The 22,625-nt window shown below is 41.0% G+C and overlaps 1 protein-coding gene across 3 annotated transcripts; it reads left to right on the forward strand.

Moving 5' to 3' along the window:
- The first annotated feature begins 4,680 nt into the window (after positions 1-4,680).
- ZNF599 (zinc finger protein 599) lies at positions 4,681-20,113 on the forward strand. 3 transcript variants are annotated; one of them, XM_043436206.1, is made up of 4 exons: positions 4,681-5,076; positions 6,956-7,082; positions 8,517-8,612; positions 16,391-20,113. In XM_043436206.1, exons 1-4 carry the CDS (start codon positions 4,933-4,935, stop codon positions 17,914-17,916), a joined length of 1,893 nt encoding a protein of 630 aa, XP_043292141.1. In that variant the 5' UTR covers positions 4,681-4,932; the 3' UTR covers positions 17,917-20,113. The 3 variants fall into 3 exon arrangements, with proteins under 3 accessions (XP_043292141.1, XP_043292144.1, XP_043292142.1); XM_043436209.1 differs by having other exon boundaries at positions 4,681-4,967; positions 6,956-7,045; XM_043436207.1 differs by having other exon boundaries at positions 4,942-5,076; positions 6,956-7,045.
- Positions 20,114-22,625: the final 2,512 nt, after the last annotated feature.

The raw sequence follows: 22,625 nt of genomic DNA on the forward strand, positions 1-22,625 counted from the left end.
TTGAAGACAGAGTCTGGGGTAAATGCATAGTACATTAACATAGCTTAAGACAAACATTTCCATTAGAAAAATATATTGGTTAACTCAAAATTTAAGAAAAGTTAAGTTCAGGTGGAACCAGGTGTCATTATGGCAACACATATTTTAACAGAAACCTCTTTTTAAATTTGTATAGAGAAGGGAAAAAAATATATCACTAGTTTTTCCTCCTGCTGCTTCAGAGAGAGATTAAAAAAAAAAATGTCTGACACTTGCAGCCTATTTCCTCCGTTTGGAGACCCCTGGCCTTCCTACCTGTTCAGTTCAGTTCAGTTCAGTCGCTCAGTCATGTCCGACTCTTTGCGACCCCATGAATCGCAGCATGCCAGGCCTCCCTGTCCGTCACCAGCTCCCGGAGTTTACTCAAACTCATGCCCATCGAGTCGGTGATGCCATCTAGCCATCTCATCCTCTGTCGTTGCCTTCTCCTCCTGCCCCCAATCCCTCCCAGCATCAGGGTCTTTTCCAATGAGTCAACTCTTCGCATGAGGTGGCCTAAGTATTGGAGTTTCAGCTTCAGCATCAGTCCTTCCAATGAACACCCAGGACTGATCTCCTTTAGGATGGACTGGTTGGATCTCCTTGCAGTCCAAGGGACTCTCAAGAGTCTTCTCCAACACCACAGTTCAAAAGCATCAATTCTTTGGCACTCCACAGTCCAACTCTCACATCCATACATGACCACTGGAAAAATCATAGCCTTGACTAGCTGGACTTTTGGTGGCAAAGTAATGGCTCTGCTTTTTAATATGCTATCTAGGTTGGTCATAACTTTCCTTCCAAGGAGTAAGCGTCTTTTAATTTCATGGCTGCAATCACCACTGCAGTGATTTTGGAGCCCCCAAAAATAAAGTCTGACACTGTTTCCACTGTTTCCCATCTATTTCCCATGAAGTGATGGGACCAGATGCCATGATCTTAGTTTTCTGAATGTTGAGCTTTAAGCCAACTTTTTCACTCTCCTCTTTCACTTTCATCAAGAGGCTTTTTAGTTCCTCTTCACTTTCTGCCATAAGGGTGGTGTCATCTGCATATCTGAGGTTATTGATATTTCTCCCGGCAATCTTGATTCCAGCTTGTGCTTCTCCAGCCCAGCGTTTCTCATGATGTACTCTGCATATAAGTTAAATAAGCAGGGTGACAATATACAGCCTTGACATACTCCTTTTCCTATTTGGAACCAGTCTGTTTTTCCATGTCCAGTTCTAACTGTTGCTTCCTGACCTGCATACAGGTTTCTCAAGAGTCAGGTCAGGTGGTCTGGTATTCCCATCTCTTTCAGAATTTTCCACAGTTTATTGTGATCCACACAGTCGAAAGGCTTTGGCATAGTCAATAAAGCAGAAATAGATGTTTTTCTGGAACTCTCTTGCTTTTTCATGATCCAGCGGATATTGGCAATTTGATCTCTGGTTCCTCTGCCTTTTCTAAAACCAGCTTGAACATCTGGAAGTTCACGGTTCACGTATTGCTGAAGCCTGGCTTGGAGATTTTTGAGCATTACTTTACTAGCATGTGAGATGAGTGCAGTTGTGCGGTAGTTTGAGCATTCTTTATAATTGCCTTTCTTAGGGATTGGAATGAAAACTGACCTTTTCCAGTCCTGTGGCCACTGCTGAGTTTTCCAAATTTGCTGGCATATTGAGTGCAGCACTTTCACAGCATCATCTTTCAGGATTTGAAATAGCTCAACTGGAATTCCATCACATCCACTAGCTTTGTCCGTAGTGATGCTTTCTAAGGCCCACTTGACTTCACATTCCAGGATGTCTGGCTCTAGGTGAGTGATCACACCATTGTGGTTATTTGGGTCATGAAGATCTTTTTTGTACAGTTCTGTGTATTCTTGCCACCTCTTCTTAATATCTTCTGCTTCTGTTAGGTCCATACCATTTCTGTCCTTTATTGAGCCCATTTTTGCATGAAATGTTCCCTTGGTATCTCTAATTTTCTTGAAGATGTCTCTAGTCTTTCCCATTCTGTTGTTTTCCTCTATTTCTTTGCATTGATTGCTGAGGAAGGCTTTCTTGTCTCTCCTGGCTATTCTTTGGAACTCTGCATTCAATGGGTATATCTTTCCTTTTCCCCTTTGCTTTTTGCTTCTCTTCTTTTCACAGCTACTTGTAAGCCCTCCTCAGACAACCATTTTGCCTTTTTGCATTTCTTTTCCTTGGGGATGGTCTTGATCCCTGTCTCCTGTACAATGTCACGAACCTCCGTCCATAGTTCGTCAGGCTCTCTGTCTATCAGATCTAGTCCCTTAAATCTATTTCTCACTTCCACTGTATATTCATAAGGGATTTTATTTAGGTCATACCTGAATGGTCTAGTGGTTATCCCTACCCTCTCAGAATCATGTCATCTGTGAATAGAGGCAGTTTTACTTTTTCCTTTCCAAATGTAATGCTTTTTCTTTCTTCTTCTTTTTGCCCCTGGCCGAAACTTCTAGTACAGTGTTGAATGGTAGTGGTTAAAGCAGGTATTCTTGTTTTGTTCCTGATATTGCAGGGAAAGCTTTCAATCTTTCATTATCAAGTATAATTTTAACAGTGGCTTTTTCAAGAATACCATTTATCACACTGAGGAAAATGCTTTCTATTTCTAGTTTTCTGAAGGTTTTATTACTCTTATTGTTATTATAAAAGTGTGTTGGATTTTATCAAATGCATTTTCTTTGTCAATTGAGATTATCATGTCTTTTTTCTCTTTATTTTATTGATGTGTTCTGTTACTTGATTTTCTTATATTGAACCACTCTTGCATTCCTGGGATAAATCCATGATTATATATACTCCTTTAAAAAATTGAAATGATGTTGGAATGGTTTTCTAATATTTTGTTGAAGATTTTTCTATCTGTAAATGGAAGGGATATTAATCTGTTATTTTCTCATAATATCACTTCTCAGTGTCCTTTTTGGTAAAAGTGGGACAATGAGCATTAAGGTATAATGCCAGAAAGGACAGCAGAGTAAACAGAAGCTGGTATCATGCAGACCCCAGCTGGATGGAATAGTTCCACCAGGTTCAATGTGGGGAAGCAGCATTTCTGATGAAGTAACTAGACGTGCCAAAAACCCGAGTTGAAAAGAGAATCTATTGAAGAAATCAAGTGAAGTCAATGTGACTGAAAATGACAACAAAAGCTCTCAAGTACTCATCACTTTGGGCTTCCCAGGTGGCACTAATGATAAAGAACCCTCCTGCCAATGCAGGTAGATGTAAGAGACACAGGTTCAATCCCTGGGTGGGGAAGATTCCCTGGAGGAGAGCATGGCAACCCACACCAATATTCTTGTCTGGAGAATCCTATGGACAGAGGAGTCTGGCAAGCTATGGGTCCATAGGGTCTCAAGTCAGACATGACTGAAGTGATTTAGCATGCATTTATTATTATGTGCCAGGTCTAGTGCTAAGCACTTTTTAGCTATCTCTTCTGACATAGGTAATTTTGTCCCATTCACTGGAGAGTCCGGTTCTCAACTGTGTTGGAGCATTAAAACCTCTTGCAGGGCTTAGGCACAGGTATGTGGGCCTCACTCAAGAGTATGTGATTCAGTATGTCTGAAGTGGGACCCGATGACTTGTAACAAATTCCAGGTAATGCTGATGTGGTCTGTGAATTGGAAACCACAGATTAGGGGAATCTTCACTTTTCATCATAAATCCTGGCTCAGAGAGGTGAAATGCTGGGCAGGAGTACATTGCATAGGTTAAGGAATAGGGCATGTGTTAGAGTCCTTTAACGGTGGGGCGTTACCTGAAGGGCCAAGTAAATCAGTGTGCCTTGCCTTCAAGAGGAAGCGAGGCTGTGCCCTCCTTTGGAACCTTGTTCAGTGGCTCAGTCATGTGTAACTCTTTGTGACCCCATGGATTGCAGCATGCCAGGCTTCCCTGTCCTTCACCATCTCCCAGAGTTTGCTCAAACTCATGTCCGTTGAGTTGGTGATGCCATCCCACCATTTTTTTTCTGTCATCCCCTTCTGCTGCCTTCAATTTTTCCCAGCAACAGGGTCTTTTACAATGAGTTGGCTCTTCCCGTCAGGTGGCCAAAGTGCTGAAGCTTCAGCTTCAGCATCTGTCCTTCCAATGAATATTCAGGGTTGATTTGATCTCCTTGCAGTCCAAAGGACTCTCAAGGGTCTTCCCCAACACCACAGTTAGAAAGCATCAATTCTTTGGTGCTTGGCCTTCTTTATGGTCCAACTCTCACATCCCATACATGACTACTGGAAAAACCACAGCTTTGACTATAGGGACCTTTGTTGGCAAAATGATATCTCTATATTTTATATACGCTGTCTGGGTTTGTCTTAGCTTTTCTTTCAAGGAGCAAGTGTCTTAATTTCATGGCTGCAGTCACCATCCGCAGTGATTTTGGATCCCGAGAAAATAAAAGTCTGTCACTGTTTCCATTGTTCTCCCATCTATTTGCCATGAAGTGACGGGACCAGATACCACGGAACCTTAAGACACTGTTTCCATAGAAAACCGGAAGTGAGCTCCTTGGTTCACCAGGATGAAGTCAGAAACTACATTACCCAGAAGGCAGTGTCTCCAATGACGGCCTTGGGTGCTGAGCCAATGACGTAAAGCGGAGGCAGGCACTGGCGGCAGGCACTGGCGGCAGGTTGGACGGGACTTCTTGGTCGAGTATTAGGACGTCGTTTACAAGCGGTCTGTCTAACCTTACGGGCTTTCCCCACTGGAGCCCTGAGCATTGACCACTCCACAGAAAAAGGTCTTCTGTACGAGCAAAGAGCCGTGAGGAGACTAGAACCCACCGCCACACTTTTGTGTGAGCCGTGACCCCGCTTGGAACGGGTTGTCAGCCGAGCGTCTGAGCTCCCAGCCCTCCGTCCCCACAGCTCCCAGAGGCGGCTCCCGGGGCCTGATGCCCATTCCACACCGCAGACACTCAGGTCCCAGGTACTTCCGTGCAGGGCTGGCCTCGGGTCGGCTGAGCCCTCTCTACCAGCTTTTGTCACCACCTCCCGCCGTCCCTCTGCCTACGGGCCCCATGGCGGCGCCGGCGCTGGTGAGTGGAGGGTGCCCAAGTGCGCTGGGGTCGCGGTCCGCATAGTGCCACTCTGTGATATGGGGAATCCCGGGCCTCTCCACCTTTCCGTCTTAATACGCTCGGATCTGGAGGTTCGGTGAGAATGGGGTGTGGGAACTACAGTGTTTATCAGTTCCAACCCAGGGTTCTGAATCCAGGCCAAAGTGTTGTAAAGAGAGGCACCCATAATGGGCTCTAAGCTTGTGGATTCACGGCCCTTGGCCTCTATTCCCTCGGGTCTAAAATTGGAGTATTAACAACTTTTCTCTGTCGGTCGGAGGAACTGGAGAGCATATGCCTGTGACGTGTGTCCTTGAGTGCTCAGCACAACCCAGAGAGCATCACTCGATGTGGTTTCCGGAGAAGGACTCTCCTGGTCCTGCTGTTATCTTAGGCTCACCCCAGGTGGAATCTGACCCTCAGACATCCCTGCCTCCGGCCTCAGCGCTGCTGAGAACTGGGAGACAGATGAGACAGCCTGGAGAGCAGAAGTGGGATGGGAGCAGTGTTTCTGTAATTGGCTGCTCCTCTAGTAGGAGTAGAAGTTACCGGGACAGAGCAGAAGACAAGCCTGTCACTGGATTTCTCTTTGTAGGTGCCATCTGGGTACAAGGCCATTGGCTTGCCACTGACAGTATCCATTGCCCCAACACATTTACTTATATTTGAAAAGTGAATCCATTACAGTTTTCATTAATGCCAGTGCATAGGAATGTTGTGTCTCAAGGGATGTAAACATATGGACAGGTCCTAAGTTATTCTTCAGCACGCCACTTTGCTGTCAACATAGCTCTGATCACCTTCAGAACTTTGCTTGTTTATCCAGTTTTCCTGGCTTGCTCCCTAACTTCATTCCAGCCTTGTTCCACATCTGCTCAGAGAGGTCTTCCTGATTGCCTCATCTAGTCTTGTAATCTCTGTAGTCATCTTATTTTTCTTCATTTCATAGCCCTTAAGGCCATATGACTTTTCTTGCTTATTTATTTAGTTCCTTGTCAGGGATGTGGGAGCTCCTGTCCCCAAGCTTAGAAGAATGCAGGACCCGTACCAAGTGTTCCATAAGTGGCTGATGAATGAAAGATTCTACCCTCTGGAGCTCCTATTATACCTAGATCAAATCTAAACCCCCTACCATGGCTTGTCTAGAGGGACTTGGATTCAAATCTTGTCCCTTCTCATTAGACATGTTACTCTGGGCTGCTTGACTTTGAGCCCCCATTTGCTGATTGTGAAATGGAGACAGTGATGGTGTTTACCTCACGGGCTGCAAGAGGATTAATGAAATTCACAAATACACATTGAGCACTGACAAGTGCTGGGCACTGCATTTGTTTGCTTTATGAACGTTTTCAGTTTAATCTCTGCAACAACCTGGTGAAGTTGGAATTATTGTTGTATTGATGTGGAAATTGAGGCTCAAAGAAATTAGCATGTTTTGGTTCAAAAGGTTGGATTTAAATCCCAAGAAGTCTAGATGCAGATCTAGAATCTTTTCGTTGCTTTAACACAGCATCTAAAACCCTGAGGTGCAGGCATAGAGGACAGACCAGTGAGGTTCAGCTGCCACTGCTCTTATCCTTGCTTGAATTACAGTAATAGACTCATAGTCCACACAAGATTACCTTTGTTTTGCATCACTCTCTAGTGAATTCCCATATAGGTGGTTTTTCTCTCCCACACTATTTGTATTCTGTCTACAGCACCATCTACCTCCCTCTTAAACCCAGCACAGAGCTGGGTTCTCAGGAGATACTCAGGGATTCAGGCCTTGGGTCTCTGAATTTCTGTCACTAACCATGCAGTAGGCTCTAATTTAATAGCCATACAGTCACCCCACCACCTCTATTTGACTTTGCAGGCATTGATATCATTTGAAGATGTGGCCATAACCTTCACTGGGGAGGAATGGAGACATCTAGACCTGGCCCAGAGGACCTTGTACCAGGAGGTAATGCTGGAGACTTGCGGCCTCCTGGTCTCACTGGGTAAGGCCTCACCTCACATGTGGTACCCAGAGCCTCTTTCATTCTACCCTCTCTCTGAGCATGATCAGTTAAGAAGACCTGAGGAGCCTGCCTTCGCTTCTCCCTCCAGCCTCAGCCTGTTCTGGTCTGACCGCCTCATGATTATTTTTATTTTATCATTTTTGTAGTAACCCTTTCACTTAGCCCCAGCGAACTAATATCTTTAAAGTGCGTAGAGTAGAACTGGGAACTTAGAAAGTGCCATATAGGTATTTGTTATGTATAATAAATTATACATAATAATGTATAAAATTATACAAATTATGTACAAATATAATCATATACAAATTGCACAATAAAATTATACAAAATAATAAATCGCAAATGTTCTTCCACCTAAAGCTTAGTTGGCCACTTTACCAAGAAATGGTTACCTCTAACTGGGCTTTCCCTGTCTCATGTCCACATAGTCTCTCCCAGAAGGTCAGGCTTCAGTGAAGTAACTACAATGTTTTGTGACAATTGTGAATAGTTATTGAAAGGAGGCATCTGGGGAATAGTATTCCAAGTGGAGGGACAAACACAAGCCAATTCCCTGAGTGGGCAGGGAGCTCAGGTCCAGCAGAGACATAGGAAGATCCGGTTTACCTTTTCCCCTGCCTCCTCACTAAACTCAGTGCCAGATATAGAGCAGACCTCAGTGAACAGCTGGGTGCACTCTGGCTTGCAGTACAGAATTTTCTAATCAGAGTTTCTGTGGTCCTGCTGCCTAAGTCATTGACTTCTCTTTAGAATCCTCCTATCTTTAAACCTTCACATTTGGCAAAATATATTTGGCTGCATGTGCCAAAAAACCACATCATACAAGTTTCACCCTGAAAAAAGTTTATTACTTCACCTAATGAGAAGCCCTGTGGTGGTGCTGGCTCCTGGGTTGGTTCCTCCCAACCCAGTTCTCTCTGTCTGCTTTCTCTCTTTGGTCCAGGTCATCGGGCCAGCATCCCTGAAGTGGCAACAGGATGTTGTAGCAACAAATAGGGTAGCAAGTCCCCACATTCAGCCCCATCTTCCCAACCTGGACTTTTCTTCAGAATGGGTAGCAGTTTTAGGTCATGGCCTTCCTCAGACAACTGACTATCAGTTGATTTAGTTTAGTGTTTTCAGCCATCCTTGGGCACCAGAATCACCTGGCAAAGTTTGAAAGCAACCAGTACTGTCTTTATGCCCAGAGATTTGGTTTAATTTGTTCTGTGTTTAGAACCAGGTGTGTCTAAGATGTTCTGAAGCATGGGAAGGTAGAATCTTGCTGATTTAATTAGGGAAAGACTTCTGGAAGGAGGTGTGCCCTTTGGGGTTTTATGGTGGTATGTTCAAGGTGTTCACTCCTGTATATGTGAGACTTTCCCTTTTGTCTTTACCTATATATCCATTCCCCGTTTATTTCTCCATGTACAGGGCATCCTGTTCCCAAGGCAGAGCTGATTCACCTATTGGAGTATGGGCCAGGACTGTGGATGGTAAAGAGAGGCCTCTCCAGAAACACCTGTACAGGTGAGTGCCATGGCAGCTGGCAGACTGCTGGGGAGTGACTGGTAGTCTGCCAGTCAGCCCCATTGAGTGGGCAGTGCCCCTTTCCATGGGCAGTTTCTTTCTGTGGCTTTCTGGGGGTCTTGGGTGATCATGGAGTCCTTTTAACTGTGTTTTTGCTGTCTTCCCAATCCCATCACACTCTTTGCTTTTACTGAGGTTGAAATGTGCTATCCTGAGTAAGAGACAGACTCTATACTTGGCCATTCAGAAGCATCAGGACCCTGGGGAAGTTGCATGATCTCCCTGTGCTTTTGACATACAAGTTAGGCTAAGTGGATGCTGCCTGCTGTAAGAGATAAACTCCAAAATCTTGGTGACTCAGCAAGACTTGTTTTTCTCATTTGTGCCATGGTATAACGTGGTCAGGATTCCCAAGTGGCGCAGTAGTAAAGAATCTGCATGCCAGTGCAGAAGACGCGTGAGATGTGGGTTTGATCCCTGAGTTGGAAAGATCCCCTGGAGTAGGAAATGATAACCTGTTCCAGTATTCTTGCCTGGAAAATTCCATGGACAGAAGAGCCTGGCGGACTATAGTTCATAGGGTTGCAGAGAGTCAGACACGATTGAGCAACTGAGCACATACACACATAATGTGGGTCTGCAGGCAAATTCTGTACCACATATCTATTTAGGGACCAGGTGTATTCTATTGTCAGTATGTGGCTATAAGATTGCCCTGACGTCATCCAACTGGCCAAAATAGGAGAGAAGGGGAGTAGTCATACCCATTTGCTCACATAGTCACTTCCATTCACCTTCCATTGCCTGACCCAAAGTAAGTGACTTAACAATATTCATGTATTATTACTCATAATGAATAGTGACTAATGGTATCTCAAACTACCTTCTGGGTTCAGAAAAGAGTCATTTATTTTTCTGCAGATTACTACCTCCAACTCTGCTTTGCATCTCACTCTTTTCCACCTCTATCCAATTGTTTATCTGTACTGTACATCCCTGCAGGCATCCATGCTTCCATTTGTAAATGAGATATTCAGAAGCAGTCCCTAGCCTTGTCATCCTCTTGCCCTCCTGTCTTGTAAAACCTTGAGAGTATGTTTGCCTTTGTCAGCCCCACATCAAATGTGTGGCTAACAATGAGGTACCATTACACGCCAGTCAGAATGGCTGCTATCCAAAAGTCTACAAGCAATAAATGCTAGAGAGGGTGTGGAGAAAAGGGAACCCTCTTACACTGTTGGTGGGAAGGCAAACTAGTACAGCCACTATGGAGAACAGTGTGGAGTTTCCTTAAAAAACTGGAAATAGAATTGCCATATGACCCAGCAATCCCACTTCTGGGCATACACACCAAGGAAACCAGAACCGAAAAAGACACATGTACCCCAATGTTCATTGCAGCACTGTTTATAATAGCCAGGACATGGAAGCAACCTAGATGCCCATCAGCAGATGAATGGATAAGAAAGCTGTGGTACATATACACAATGGAATATTACTCAGCCATTAAAAAGAGTACATTTGAATCAGTTCTAATGAGATAGATGAAATTGGAGCCCATTATACAGAGTGAAGTAAGCCAGAAAGATAAACACCAATACAGTATACTAATGCATATATATGGAATTTAGAAAGATGGTAACGATAACCCTATGTGTGAGACAGCAAAAGAGACACAGATGTATAAAACAGACTTTTGGATTCTATGGGAGAAGGTGAGGGTGGGATGATCTGAGAGCATAGCATTGAAACATATATATTATCAAGTGTGAAACAGATCGCCAGTCCAGGTTGGATGCATGAGACGAGTGCTCAGGGCTGGTACACTGGGATGACCCAGAGGGATGGGATGGGGAGGGAGGTGGGAGGGGGGTTCAGGATGGGGAACACATGTAAATCCATGGCTGATTCATGTCAATGTATGGCAAAAACCACTACAATATTGTAATTAGCCTCCAACTAATAAAAATAAATGAAAAAAAGAAAAAAAAGACAAATGTGTGGCTAGTACCAATGTAAATTTGTGATCACTCCCCTCTTGGGTTCCCTCAGGTTGCTCAGCCAGCCAGAGAGTATCTCTGGCCAGCCCCTCCTCAGTCCCAGTGAGTCTGTCTCAAATCTTCACCTCTTTCTGCAGTTCTGCATCTTCACTTGGAGGTTTCAAAGGCACTTCATACCCATCATGCCTAAGAAGGATCTCAAGATCTTGCCAACTCCTCTCATCTCCCCATTTCAGTCAATGGTCTTGTTCAATAAGTTGAGAAAACCAAAAACAAACTTGAACAACACCTCCATCTTCATCATGCCCATGATACAGCCATTCCTGAATCTTGATCATATTTCATCATACATTTCTCCTGAATCTGTCACCTCCACCAGTTCTATGAGTTCCATCATAATCACCCTAGCTCAGGCTGTAATCATCTTTTGCCTGCCTGATGCTAACAGAGTCCCCCCAGGATCAGCTCTATGTCTCACATCCACTCCCCTATCCACTTTTCCATATTCCAAACATCACCATCTCCCCAGCCACTGAGATCTCAACATATGACCCAGTTTATTCAGAAAATAAAGGCTGTTCCCTTCTTTTTCTTGCTTTTTAACCCTTACTGACTTATACCTTCAGCTTCCTTCTCACCTCTACAGAAGAGCTCTCATCCCTGGCCATGGCTGATCCCCCTAGCAGAGTCTAGGTCATACCTTCACCTACCTTCTCAGGTGTCTTAATTATCTATTGCCAGATCACAATGAGTGAGTAAAAATCACTCATTTCATATTAAAATATCACTCATTTATTATCTCATCTGTGGATCAGAAATATAGGCACAGCTTAGCTTGATCCCCTGCAAAACTGTAGTTGTAGGCAGTTTACAACACATCAGGTTACTTCTTCAGATCAAGTAATGGTGTAAGAGATTCCAGCAAGAGAGGTTCCACACATATACTTTATCTGTTACGTCTTACATTCTACCGCCTTTGTTATATTCTATTCTTTAGAAGTAAATTTTGCTAAGATTCAGCATGTGTGCGTGCTAAGTCACTTCAGTCATGTCCAACTCTTTGTGACCCCATGGATTATAGCCCACCAGGCCCCTCTGTCCATGGGATTTTCCAGGCAAGAATATTGGAGCAGGTTGCCATTTCCTTCTCCAGGGGATCTTCCTGACTCAGGATTGAATCCATGATTCTTATGTCTCCTGCATTGGTAGGTGGGTTCATTACCACTAGTGCCACCTGGAAGCCCAGGATTCAGGCAGAGGGTATCAAAACTGTGGGAACACCATGAGGAAGGGATTATGGGAAACCATACAGGAGTCTGTCCACTGCCTCAGAGAACATGCTTCTTCATTTATTTCCTCCCTCTTCGATATCTCCATCTTCTCTCTGCTGAATATAAAAAACATGATGAAGTTTCTTGCAATTGTGGGAAACATTAAAAGAAAATGCTCTTGGCTCTCCAACAACATCCAAAAGTTGTTGACTCTATTTCAGCTGAACAACCAAGCTTTTTAGAGGACTTTTCTCATTCTCAGAAGAGACATCTACACAGACTTCCCCTTTACTAGTCAATATTTCCTTGAATTTTTGTACTGAGGTGTAATTTATACATAGTGAATGTGTAAATCTTAAAGGTCCATCATTATAAAATTTTACATATATATAAACCAGTGTATCCACTGCAAGTGTCAAGAAATGCAGTATTTCCAGCACCTCTCAGGCATCTTGTGCTTCCCTCCTTGTTAATATCCCCTTCTACAAAATTAACCAGTATTTAGACTCTGTCACCATAGATTTAAGTTTTTGTTTTTTTTTTTTTAATATTTATTTATTTGGCTGCACCAGGTATTAGTTGTGGCATGTGGAATCTTTTAGTTATGGCATGTGAACTCTTAGTTGCAGCATATGGGGTCTAGTCCACTGACTAGGTGTTGAACCCAGGCCTCCTGCATTGCAAGCTTGGAGTCTTAGCTATGGACCACCAAGGAAGTCCCATAGATTAGTTTTGAAGGTTTATAAATGGAACCCCACAGTATACAATATGGCCCTGCCTGTCTTCTTTTGACAATCATTATGGCTCTGGAATTTATCCATGTGGTTGCACTTATTTGGAGTTAGTTTCTCACTGTGCAATAGCTCAATGAATTAATAGATTACACATACTTGTGTTCTTGTTGATGGACATTTGACTTTTCGGAATATTATGGAGAATGCTGCTGTGAATATTCTTAACCATATTTTTTTTTTGCCTATAAGCACACATTTCTGTTGGGAGTATATTTATGAGTGGACTGGCTGGATCATGGTGTAGTTATATGATTAGCTTTAATAGAAACTACCAGTCAGTTTCAGAGTGACTGCACCATGTCACATTCCCATCAGCTATATGTAAGATCCCTCATTGTTTCACATAGTTGTGAGCAGATGGTATCTGCCCTTTACTCTTTGAGGCCCAGCAATGGTATTTCTCAGCATTGCAGTACTAAAAAAAATGTTCTCACAGATTATTGCTGACATTCTGATTAACCAGTATAACAACTATAATAATGATAGATAGTGGTCTACAATTTACAGAACATTTGCCATGCACTTTGCTGTACTTTTTCTCATGTCACCTTGTTATGAACTGAATGCCTGTGTCCTCCCCAAATATGTATGTTAAATCCCTAATGCCCCAGTGTGATGATTCTGGCCCTTTGGGTGGTGCTTGGGTTTAGATGAGGTCATGAGAATGGAGCACCCATGATGGGATTAGTGTTCTTATCTGAAGATAGGGACCATGGCCTTTCCTAAGTGTGGTGTGTGGTGGAGAGGAAGAGAGGGAGAAGTCTCTGGTGTTTCTTTATTATAAGGATCTGATCCTCTCAGGTCCGTACTTTTATGACCTCACTTAACCTTAATTACTTCTGTAAAGGCCAGGCCCTGCCTCCAAATACATTGGCAGTCAGGGCTTCAATACATGAATTTTGGGGAACACATTTAGTCCATCACAGAATTTGTCTTTTGAATAAATAAAGGGCTATTCAGATATTCTGTTTTTTCTTGTGTCAGTTTTGGTAATTGGAGTCTTTTAAGGAATTCATCTACTTCATCTAATTATTATATCCATTTCTTTTTAAGATTGTTTCATCTCAAAATGGTACATTTTATGTTATGTTATTTTACTACAATTAAAAATTGCTAAAAAATAAGTTTAAGATACATACATATCATTTTTATAATGCCATGAAAAACTGACATTCTCAAAAAAACATTGTTTCATTGTACTTGTGTGTATATTTTGCTGTTTTATTTGAACATTATAAAAAGTATCTGTTTATGTTGTCTTATAGGATTTGTACTTTTCATTCAACAGTACATTACTGAGATTCATGATGCATGTAACTATAGTTCGGTTTCCCTGATGGCTCAGCAGTAAAGAACCCGCCTGCCAATGCAGGAGACATGGGTTCAGAAGATCCCTTGCTTGGGTCAGGAAGACCCAGAAGAAGGAGACGGCAACCCACTCCAGTATTCTTAGCTGGGAAATCCCATGGACAGAGGAGCTGGGCAGGCTACGGTCCATGGGGTTTCAAGGAGGCAAGACACAACTTAGCAACTGAGCATGCACACAGCTATAGTTCACTCATTTTTTTTTCTCCCATAGTCATTTATATAAAACCATGTATTCATCCATTTTCATGGAAATTTTCTTGTTTCTAATTTTTTGTACCCATACACAGTGGAGCCATGAAAATTCACATGTGTGTATTCTCACAAACAAGTGTAGTAATTTCTCTTAGAATATGCCTAGGACTGGAATTTGGGAATTATAAATTAAGCAAAAGGAGAACTTTACTAGAGGATGCCCTGTTGTGTTCTAACATGGTTATTTATATCCACTTACACTTCACTTGCCCTGTATGAACAATTCCATGGATCTATACTCTCTCCAACACTTGAAAAGTGTTTTCAATCAGGTGAATATAAAATAGTCTCTCTTTGTGATCTTAATTTGCCCTTCCCTCATATTTAAGAAATTTGAGTACCTCTTCATATGTTGATTAGTCAATACATATCTTCTGTGAAATGTCAGTTAATAGCATGGTTTGGTTTTCATTTTGGGTGTGAAGTGTTGAAGTCTCCAGCTGTAATTGTAATTTTGGGTATTTCTCCTTTCAGCTCAGTTTTTGGTTTGTATGTTTTGAGGCTCTGATATTTGGTACATACAGATTTAGGGTTATTATGTCTTCCTGGTGGCTTGATCTTTTTATCATTATATAATGTCCCTTTTGGTCCCATTTTCTTTGCTCTGTCATCTATGTTATCTGGTGTTAATATAGGTCTGATGTTAACATAGCCATTTTTCTTGGATTGTCTTTTAAAACATTAGTCATGTTGATTAGTCTTTTATAGTGAATGCTTCTGTATCTTGTTTTTGAATTCTTCCTTTTCCTCAAGATCTAAAAGATAGTCATTTTCACTATTTATTAAAAGTTTTTAATCTTTTAGTTCAGTTCAGTCGCTCAGTTGTGTCCAACTCTTTGCGACCCCATGAATGCTTCTGACAATAAGTCTTAGTCAATCTGGAATTAATTTTTTGCTTTGTACAAGGTAGAAATACAATTTCATTTTCCTTCATTGTGGCAAATGATTTTTCTACATCCATTTATTAAATAGTCTTTTCTTATTCCCACTGGCCTCTCTGCTACTTCTATCATATATCAAAATTGTGTGAATCCTCATGTGTTGAGCAAATTCCATATACACATTTCAGAGTTCCTAACTCTGTTTTTACCTTTGACACTTTGACAGCTTATATTATATCTAGGCTGCATCACACTACTTTGTTATATATGATTTCATCATCATCCTAATTCCTCAAAGAGCAAGTCCTTTTGCTTTATTCTTCTTCAGAGATATCCTGGTCTCTGTTCTTTTATATAAATTCCACAATCAGCTTGCCTGTAACCATGAAAAACCCTATTGGGATTTATCCCAAGTTGTTAAATTTATAATGAATTTAGGGAAATTGGCAACTTTATATTATTAATCTCTGTTTTCAAATAAATCTTTATGAGTGTGATATGTTTTCTAGTTATCTAAATGATATCTATTTCAGTCTGTTCACCTAGTCTTTACTCAGGTATAGTAGATTGAATATGTCCACCCAGTTGCTTATCTCTGACTCCCCACAACTTTTGCACAGTCCAGAATCCTAAGATTTTGTTTCTCCTCTGTCTCTGCCTCCCTCTCCACCATCCTGTCATTCTTTTCTTTTTGCCTGGCATTCAGCATTCTCTTAAGACCCTGACCCTTTGAACTTTCAGTTGTCTAATACAGTTTTTCTCCTAATTCCTCTGTCAGGGAATTCCTACTCACCTTTAGAAATAAGCATATGTAGTACCTTGTCCTTGTAGCCTCCACTGACCTCTTTCTGTCTGCCATCTGGGCCAAGTTAGGTTCGCCTTCTCTGTGCTGTCATAGCAGCATGAGATATTGGAACACAGTCATTATCATTACTCTGCCCACCCTCTCTCACTCTGGAGAGTGAGGTGGAGTCTCCACTACAGATTTTCTGTTCCCTGCTGCAGGTTTTCTCCTTGGGTTACCTTTTAAAGATGTCAAGAGCCCAAGGATTAGTAAAGAAAGAAATTTTAAACCAGGGTTTAAGAGATGTAAAAATGCCATAGATGGTAGAGGCTTTATTTTCATCTTCATTCTTCCACTAAAATGGTCATTTATTTTGTTCTGTCTTGACATCACTAATAGGCACTTTTGTTATATTGGATTTCCTTCAGGTGAAAAAGCAAACCCCAAGACTACACAGCTTACTGCTTCTCAGCTGGCCCTCATTGAGGAAGCCTCTTTTGAGGAACAAGTGACACATGGCACCTCAAGGGATTCCTGGCTGGGGCAAGCAAGGTATCAGGAAAAACTGTCAGAAATGCAGGAAGGGAACTGGAGGCCAGGAGCAGATCCCCACAAGGAGGCATGCCTGAAGAAGTTGAGCCATAAACATGATGATTTTGTGACAGATCATAGTCTTTGTTTAGGGGTTTTACCGGAGCAAGTCACTATACAAGATGCTCTGCATGAATGTGATTCCCAAGAACCAGGAAAAGACCTGGTTGTTGATGTAAGGAATAACCTCTATAAGTGCAAGGAATGTGGAAAAGATTTTAGCAAGAATTGGGCCCTTATTCGGCATCAACAGATTCACGCTGGAGTGAAGCCTTATGAATGCGGTGAATGTGGGAAAGCTTCTCATTATATGGCAGACTTCATTCGACATATGAGGTTTCATACTGGGGAAAAGCCGTACAAGTGTATCGAGTGTGGGAAAGCCTTCAAACGCAGGTCTCACCTCACAGAGCACCAGCGTATTCACACTGGAGATAAACCCTATGAATGCAAAGAATGTGGTAAAGCTTTCACCCATCGCTCCTCTTTCATCCAGCATAATATGACTCACACTAGAGAAAAACCATTTTTGTGCAAGGAATGTGGGAAAACCTTTTACTACAGCTCCTCCTTCGCTCAACATATGAGGATTCACACTGGAAAGAAACTCTATGAGTGCAGCAAATGTGGAAAGGCCTTCACTCACCGCTCCACTTTTATCCAACATAATATGACCCACACGGGAGAAAAACCCTTTTTGTGCAAAGAATGTGGAAAGGCTTTCTGCCTCAACTCATCCTTTACTCAACACATGAGGATTCACACTGGAGAGAAACCCTATGAGTGCAGTGAGTGTGGAAAAGCCTTTACTCATCGATCTACTTTCATCCGGCATAAGAGGGCACATACTGGAGAGAAGCCCTTTGAGTGCAAAGAATGTGGAAAAGCGTTTTGTGACAGTTCTTCCTTAATTCAACACATGAGGATTCACACTGGTGAGAGACCCTATGAATGCAGTGAATGTGGAAAGGCCTTTACACACCATTCTGTTTTTATCAGACACAATAGGACCCATAGTGGGAAAAAACCTTTGGAGTGTAAAGAATGTGCAAAAGCCTTTTACTATAGCTCTTCCTTTACTCGACACATGAGGATTCACACTGGGGAAAAGCCTTATGTATGCAAAGAATGTGGAAAGGCTTTTACCCAACCTGCAAATTTTGTTCGGCATAATAGGATCCACACTGGAGAAAAGCCCTATGAGTGCAAAGAATGTGAGAAGGCCTTTTGTGACAGCTTTGCCTTAACTCAACATGTGAGAACTCACACTGGAGAGAAACCCTTTGAATGTGGTGAATGTGGGAAGGCCTTCAGCCACAGTTCATCCTTCACTCACCATCAAAAGATTCACACCAGAGTTTAGAAGATGGAGGAAGGCCTTGTGCAAGTTTGCTCACTTCAGGCAATTTTAGTGAACTCATACTGGTGAAGTACCTTTCCTTTTTGAATGTAACTATTCAGGGAAGTCTTTTGGCCAGAGAGATATCTTACTCAGTGTCAGAAGAGAAACATAATTATCATCTCTGTGAAAGCTTTCTATGGCAGGTAATCTAAAGGGTCATACTAGAAATTGACACTGGCTACAGCTTTCCACTACATCTGAGAATCCACAAGGGAGAATCAGTGGTTGTCATGCATTTGGGGAAAATGTCAGCAACAGTCCTTCCTATGTTTATTACAAATCCATCTCAAGAGCATTTAAAGAGATGTAGAAGAGAAAGGAAAGGGAAATGCCTGTGTGTCTTTTTTCCGATCTCCCTGCCAAGCTTATGACAATTTGTCATTTGTGTGGGGGCAGGGGAGGGGCTGAAAGGGGAGAGGTCTAAGGCCTCATCCCCTTTATGTATTTTTTTATATCCATAGTCAGGAGAATTGGACCATTGGGATGTTAACTCTGCTAACATTTATTGAAAGTTATTTGTTACAAAATATTGACATGTAACATGTCAATGTCATGTCTACCATTGAGCACAAGGCCTGAGTCATGAAATACATATACATACATTATATGCAATCAGTTCTTGTTATTCACGGTAGTTGTAGTCTTTAAGTTCACCATAAACACTGAATTAGTGAATAGTGGACCATCGCTTCTAGTGGCAATACAGATTTAGGTACCTGTGAGCATCTGTTCACATTTTCATCAACCAATCAATACTTAATCTCCTATGGGATTTTTTTTTTTTTCTGTTTTAGGACACCTTATTTAATAAATGTTTCTGAGAAGTTACATCCAATATTTCATTGTATTAAAAATATTTTAATGACATCATTTTTGTATATTGTTGTTACTGTACTGTTTTTATTCTTTTCACTACAACATACACAAACAATACATATATGCAGTACTCTTATACAGTAAACACATAAACACTGTCTAGTATACTATGTTGTACAGTACACCATGCAAAGAAAGTCCTAGGAAAAAAAAAGATTAAACTTAATTAAATATTAACATTAACTAAAACTCTAATTTTGATAGAACTGCAGGATGTGTGATGGGGCAGTGCACTGAGTGGGTAAATCTCTTGACCTTGGCTTGACCCAGGAAAACCAAAGGAGAGGACGATGCTTTGTTTTGCGTTCTCTTCCAGGTCTTAGTTGGTGGTTTCTACTTCCCTCTCTGCCAAAGTTTCTTCCACATCTTCCATCATATCATTTGAAGTCTTTTTTACTTATATGTTTTGTGATATGCATTGTGTGTTTGACACTGTCCTTTATATTTTCTGTAACACCTTTAAGTCTGAAAATTTTCAGGCAGTCTAGCCAAGCATTTTCCCAACAGTTAATGATAGTAGTCTGCTTATTAATTATCCCAGGTTGTGCCAACACAGTGACAGTGAATATATTGACAGACACCCAGTAGTCCATCCTGGTATATGGTTTCTTTGTTGGTGTTGAGAGTTTTGCTAAAAAGCTCCCTTATGTTTTGCTTTTATTATGCCCTGATTGAGTGGTTGGATAACATAGAATTTAGGGGCATGAAAAGAACATCTGGGTTGGAGTGGGCATTTTCAACTTCTTCATGGCAATGGATTGGGGCATTATCCAAAATTAATTAAATCTTGGAGGCAAGGTTTTTGCACTGGAAATAGCATTCCGTTTCTTGGATGAGCAGTTGTAAAACAAGTCCCAGAATGTTTCTGGTATCCCTCAAAGTTTTTTATTCCACCTACAATGGACTGTCATATGGTTCAGATTTTTCTTCTCAAGTCTGGACATGGGGCTCTTTATAACACTAGGGGTTTGTACTTAAAGTTGCCCTTGGCATTCACACAATAGCACAGTTGTGTGTGATACTTGAATAATTCAAAGTCAGGCTTTGAAAGCCATTTGCATTATATAGGTTCATTTGCCAATAGCCTTATAAGCAAGCCTGTCTCATTAGCATTTAAATCTGTTCTTCTATATAGCATTTATTATTTGTTGACATTTTAGTGATAGCCACTGTGACAGGTGTGAGGTGTTACCACATTGTATTTTTTGTTTACATTTCTCTAATAATTAGCAGTGAAGTGAAGTGAAAGTTGCTCAGTCATGTCCGACTCTTTGCTACCCCATGGACTATAAAGTCCATGGAATTCTCTAGGCCAGAATACTGGAGTGGGTAGCCTTTCCCTTTTCCAGGGGATCTTCCCAACCCAGGGATCAAACCCAGGTCTCCAGCATTGCAGATGGATTCTTGTACCAGCTGAGCCACAAGGGAAGCCCCATAATTAGCAGTGATGAACATCTTTTCATGTTTTGTGCCTGTTTTTTAAATTATTTTTAATTGGGGTATAATTGCTTCATCTGTGCCTTGTTTTAAGTGATTGATTTTTCTTCTCATTTTAGGTTATATTTTCCTGCTTCTGTGTGTCACTGTTTATTTTTAATTGGATGTCAGACATTGTGATTTGGAAATATTTTTGTATTTCTATAAGTATTTTAGTAGGGACACTGACATTCTTAGCAAAGAGATTATATAAACTGACAATTCTGGAAATGCCTATGAAAGGTGGAATCCTCAGAAGGGCCATCAAGATCTCTTATTTCTCTGCATTTTGGCGCCTGTGGGTCTGTCTTCATACATGTCTCCTAGGTGCTCAAGTGATCACTGTGATCAGCTTTTATGTTTTAATAAAATGAAACTTTATCAAGGCTACCTTATCTGTACAATTACAAATAATAATCTATCCATCCTTCTGTTTGTGTTGGTCTAATATATGGAAGTATAACTGGATTGCCTGTAGCACCAAGCCCTCAGTTCTGTCTTTAACCAGGTACTACCTGGGAGTCTACATCTGGCCTAGAGGTGTGGATTAAGGCTCCCCAAAGGGTGTTTTTTTTTTTTTTTTTTTAATATGAATTAGTTTCCACGATGGGAAATCTGTGCAGTTTTACACAGATTCTGAAATCTCTGGTTCTGGGCTCCTGTGGAGAAACTGGAAGACCTTGCAGTAGAAACTGGATGCCTGCAACCCTTAGCTCCTGGAGGTGGGATCCACTCTTATGTGTACCATAGCCATGCCCAGCATTTGTTCCCTTTTTAATGACCCGTCTGTCCCTGGGGCTTTGGGAGGGTGCCCGTTTGTTCTTAGGAAATCCAAACTCCTATTATATCCAGAAAGATATCTTAGGCTCCATTCCCTCCCCTCTCTGTTGTGAATGCTCTCCCAGCCATCCCAAACTAGCTGTACCCAACAGACCTTCTTCCTCTCCCTAAAGCCCAGTCTGTCCAGTTATCAGGACTGTGTTCAGATATTCCTCTCTGCCAGGTACAATCTCCTGAGAATTTTTTTTCTCATAGATCTCCAGGTGATGCTGAAGTTGCTGGTCAAGGGGCCACATATTGTAAACTACTGATTCATTCACTTATTTAAAAATTCAGATATTCTCTGAACATTTCTGGTGTCTATGTCTTGAGTCTTATTTTATTGCCTCAATTCCCATAATATTTACAACCAGGAAATGGGTTGTAATTTTCCATATCAATTACAAAATTTAAACTATTACATGATATAACAAACTAAGGTCATCAACAAATGATTGTAAACTTGATTATTTTCTCATATAAATGCTAATTATTGAGTAATCCCTGTATGAAACTATTATTCTTACAAACACAACTTTAAAGGAGAAATAAAATTATAAACAATAAAACAATTCTTTACATATTAGAACCTGCCACCCTTCCAAAAAGTCAGATTTTTCTCAATGTAATCCATGAGCACTTAGGAACTTTTGTGTAATTTCCATTAACTTGTCTACTAGTGGCTCCTAATAGAGATAGGTTAGCTGAGTTCCAAAAGTACCTCTTTTGGAGATAAAAGCTAGCAGGTATGGTTTGTGGCAGTCTGAAAATCACCCTGAAATATACATGACCTTACATGGGATTTAGATAATTTGCTTAGGATTCTCCTTTTTGCCATACTTCTGCTAGAATCAAAGACGTAGCACCTAATTTCACAAGAATAAGGAAGGCTAACTGTATTATATATTGGGGTTTTTTCTTTCATTTTTTATTGCAGGATATAATAAATTTTTATGATTTTTAACCATTTTTAAATATACAATTTAATAGTATTAAGTACATTCACAAGGTTGTAAATCCACTAGCACTATCCATTTCCAGAAGCTTTTCATCATCCCAAACAATAACTCTATCAATTAAGCAGTAACTCCCACCCTGCTCTAAGTCCTTGGTAACCTATATTCTAATTTATTTCTCTATGAATTTGCCTATTCTAGGTATCTCATATAAATTGAATCATACAATATTTGCCTTTTTTGTGTATGGCTTATCTCACTTAGCACAATGTTTCCAAGGTGCATCTATTGTAGCCTGTTTAGAATTCCATTCTAAGGTTTAAAAACATTTCATTATATGTACATGCCATATTTTGTTTATTCATTCATTTGTTAATGAAAATTTGGGTTGTTTTCTGCCTTTATGGCTATTGTGAATAATACTGGTATAAACATCTGTGAACAATTATCTGAATCCTAAGCAATTGAGTCCCTGCTTTCAAGTATTTTGAATATATATTTGGAAATGGAATTGACAGAAAATATTATATATATAACTTTTTG

Source organism: Cervus canadensis, chromosome 18, assembly GCF_019320065.1.
Source record: "Cervus canadensis isolate Bull #8, Minnesota chromosome 18, ASM1932006v1, whole genome shotgun sequence".
NCBI classification, from domain to species: Eukaryota; Metazoa; Chordata; class Mammalia; order Artiodactyla; family Cervidae; genus Cervus; species Cervus canadensis.

Coding starts and splice junctions, on each gene's coding strand:
- ZNF599 (XM_043436206.1), top strand. CDS start 4,933: ATGCCCATTCCACACCGCAGACACTCAGGTCCCAGGTACTTCCGTGCA. Junction 7,083..8,516: donor CGGCCTCCTGGTCTCACTGG/GTAAGGCCTCAC, acceptor CTCCATGTACAG/GGCATCCTGTTCCCAAGGCA. Junction 8,613..16,390: donor CTCCAGAAACACCTGTACAG/GTGAGTGCCATG, acceptor GATTTCCTTCAG/GTGAAAAAGCAAACCCCAAG.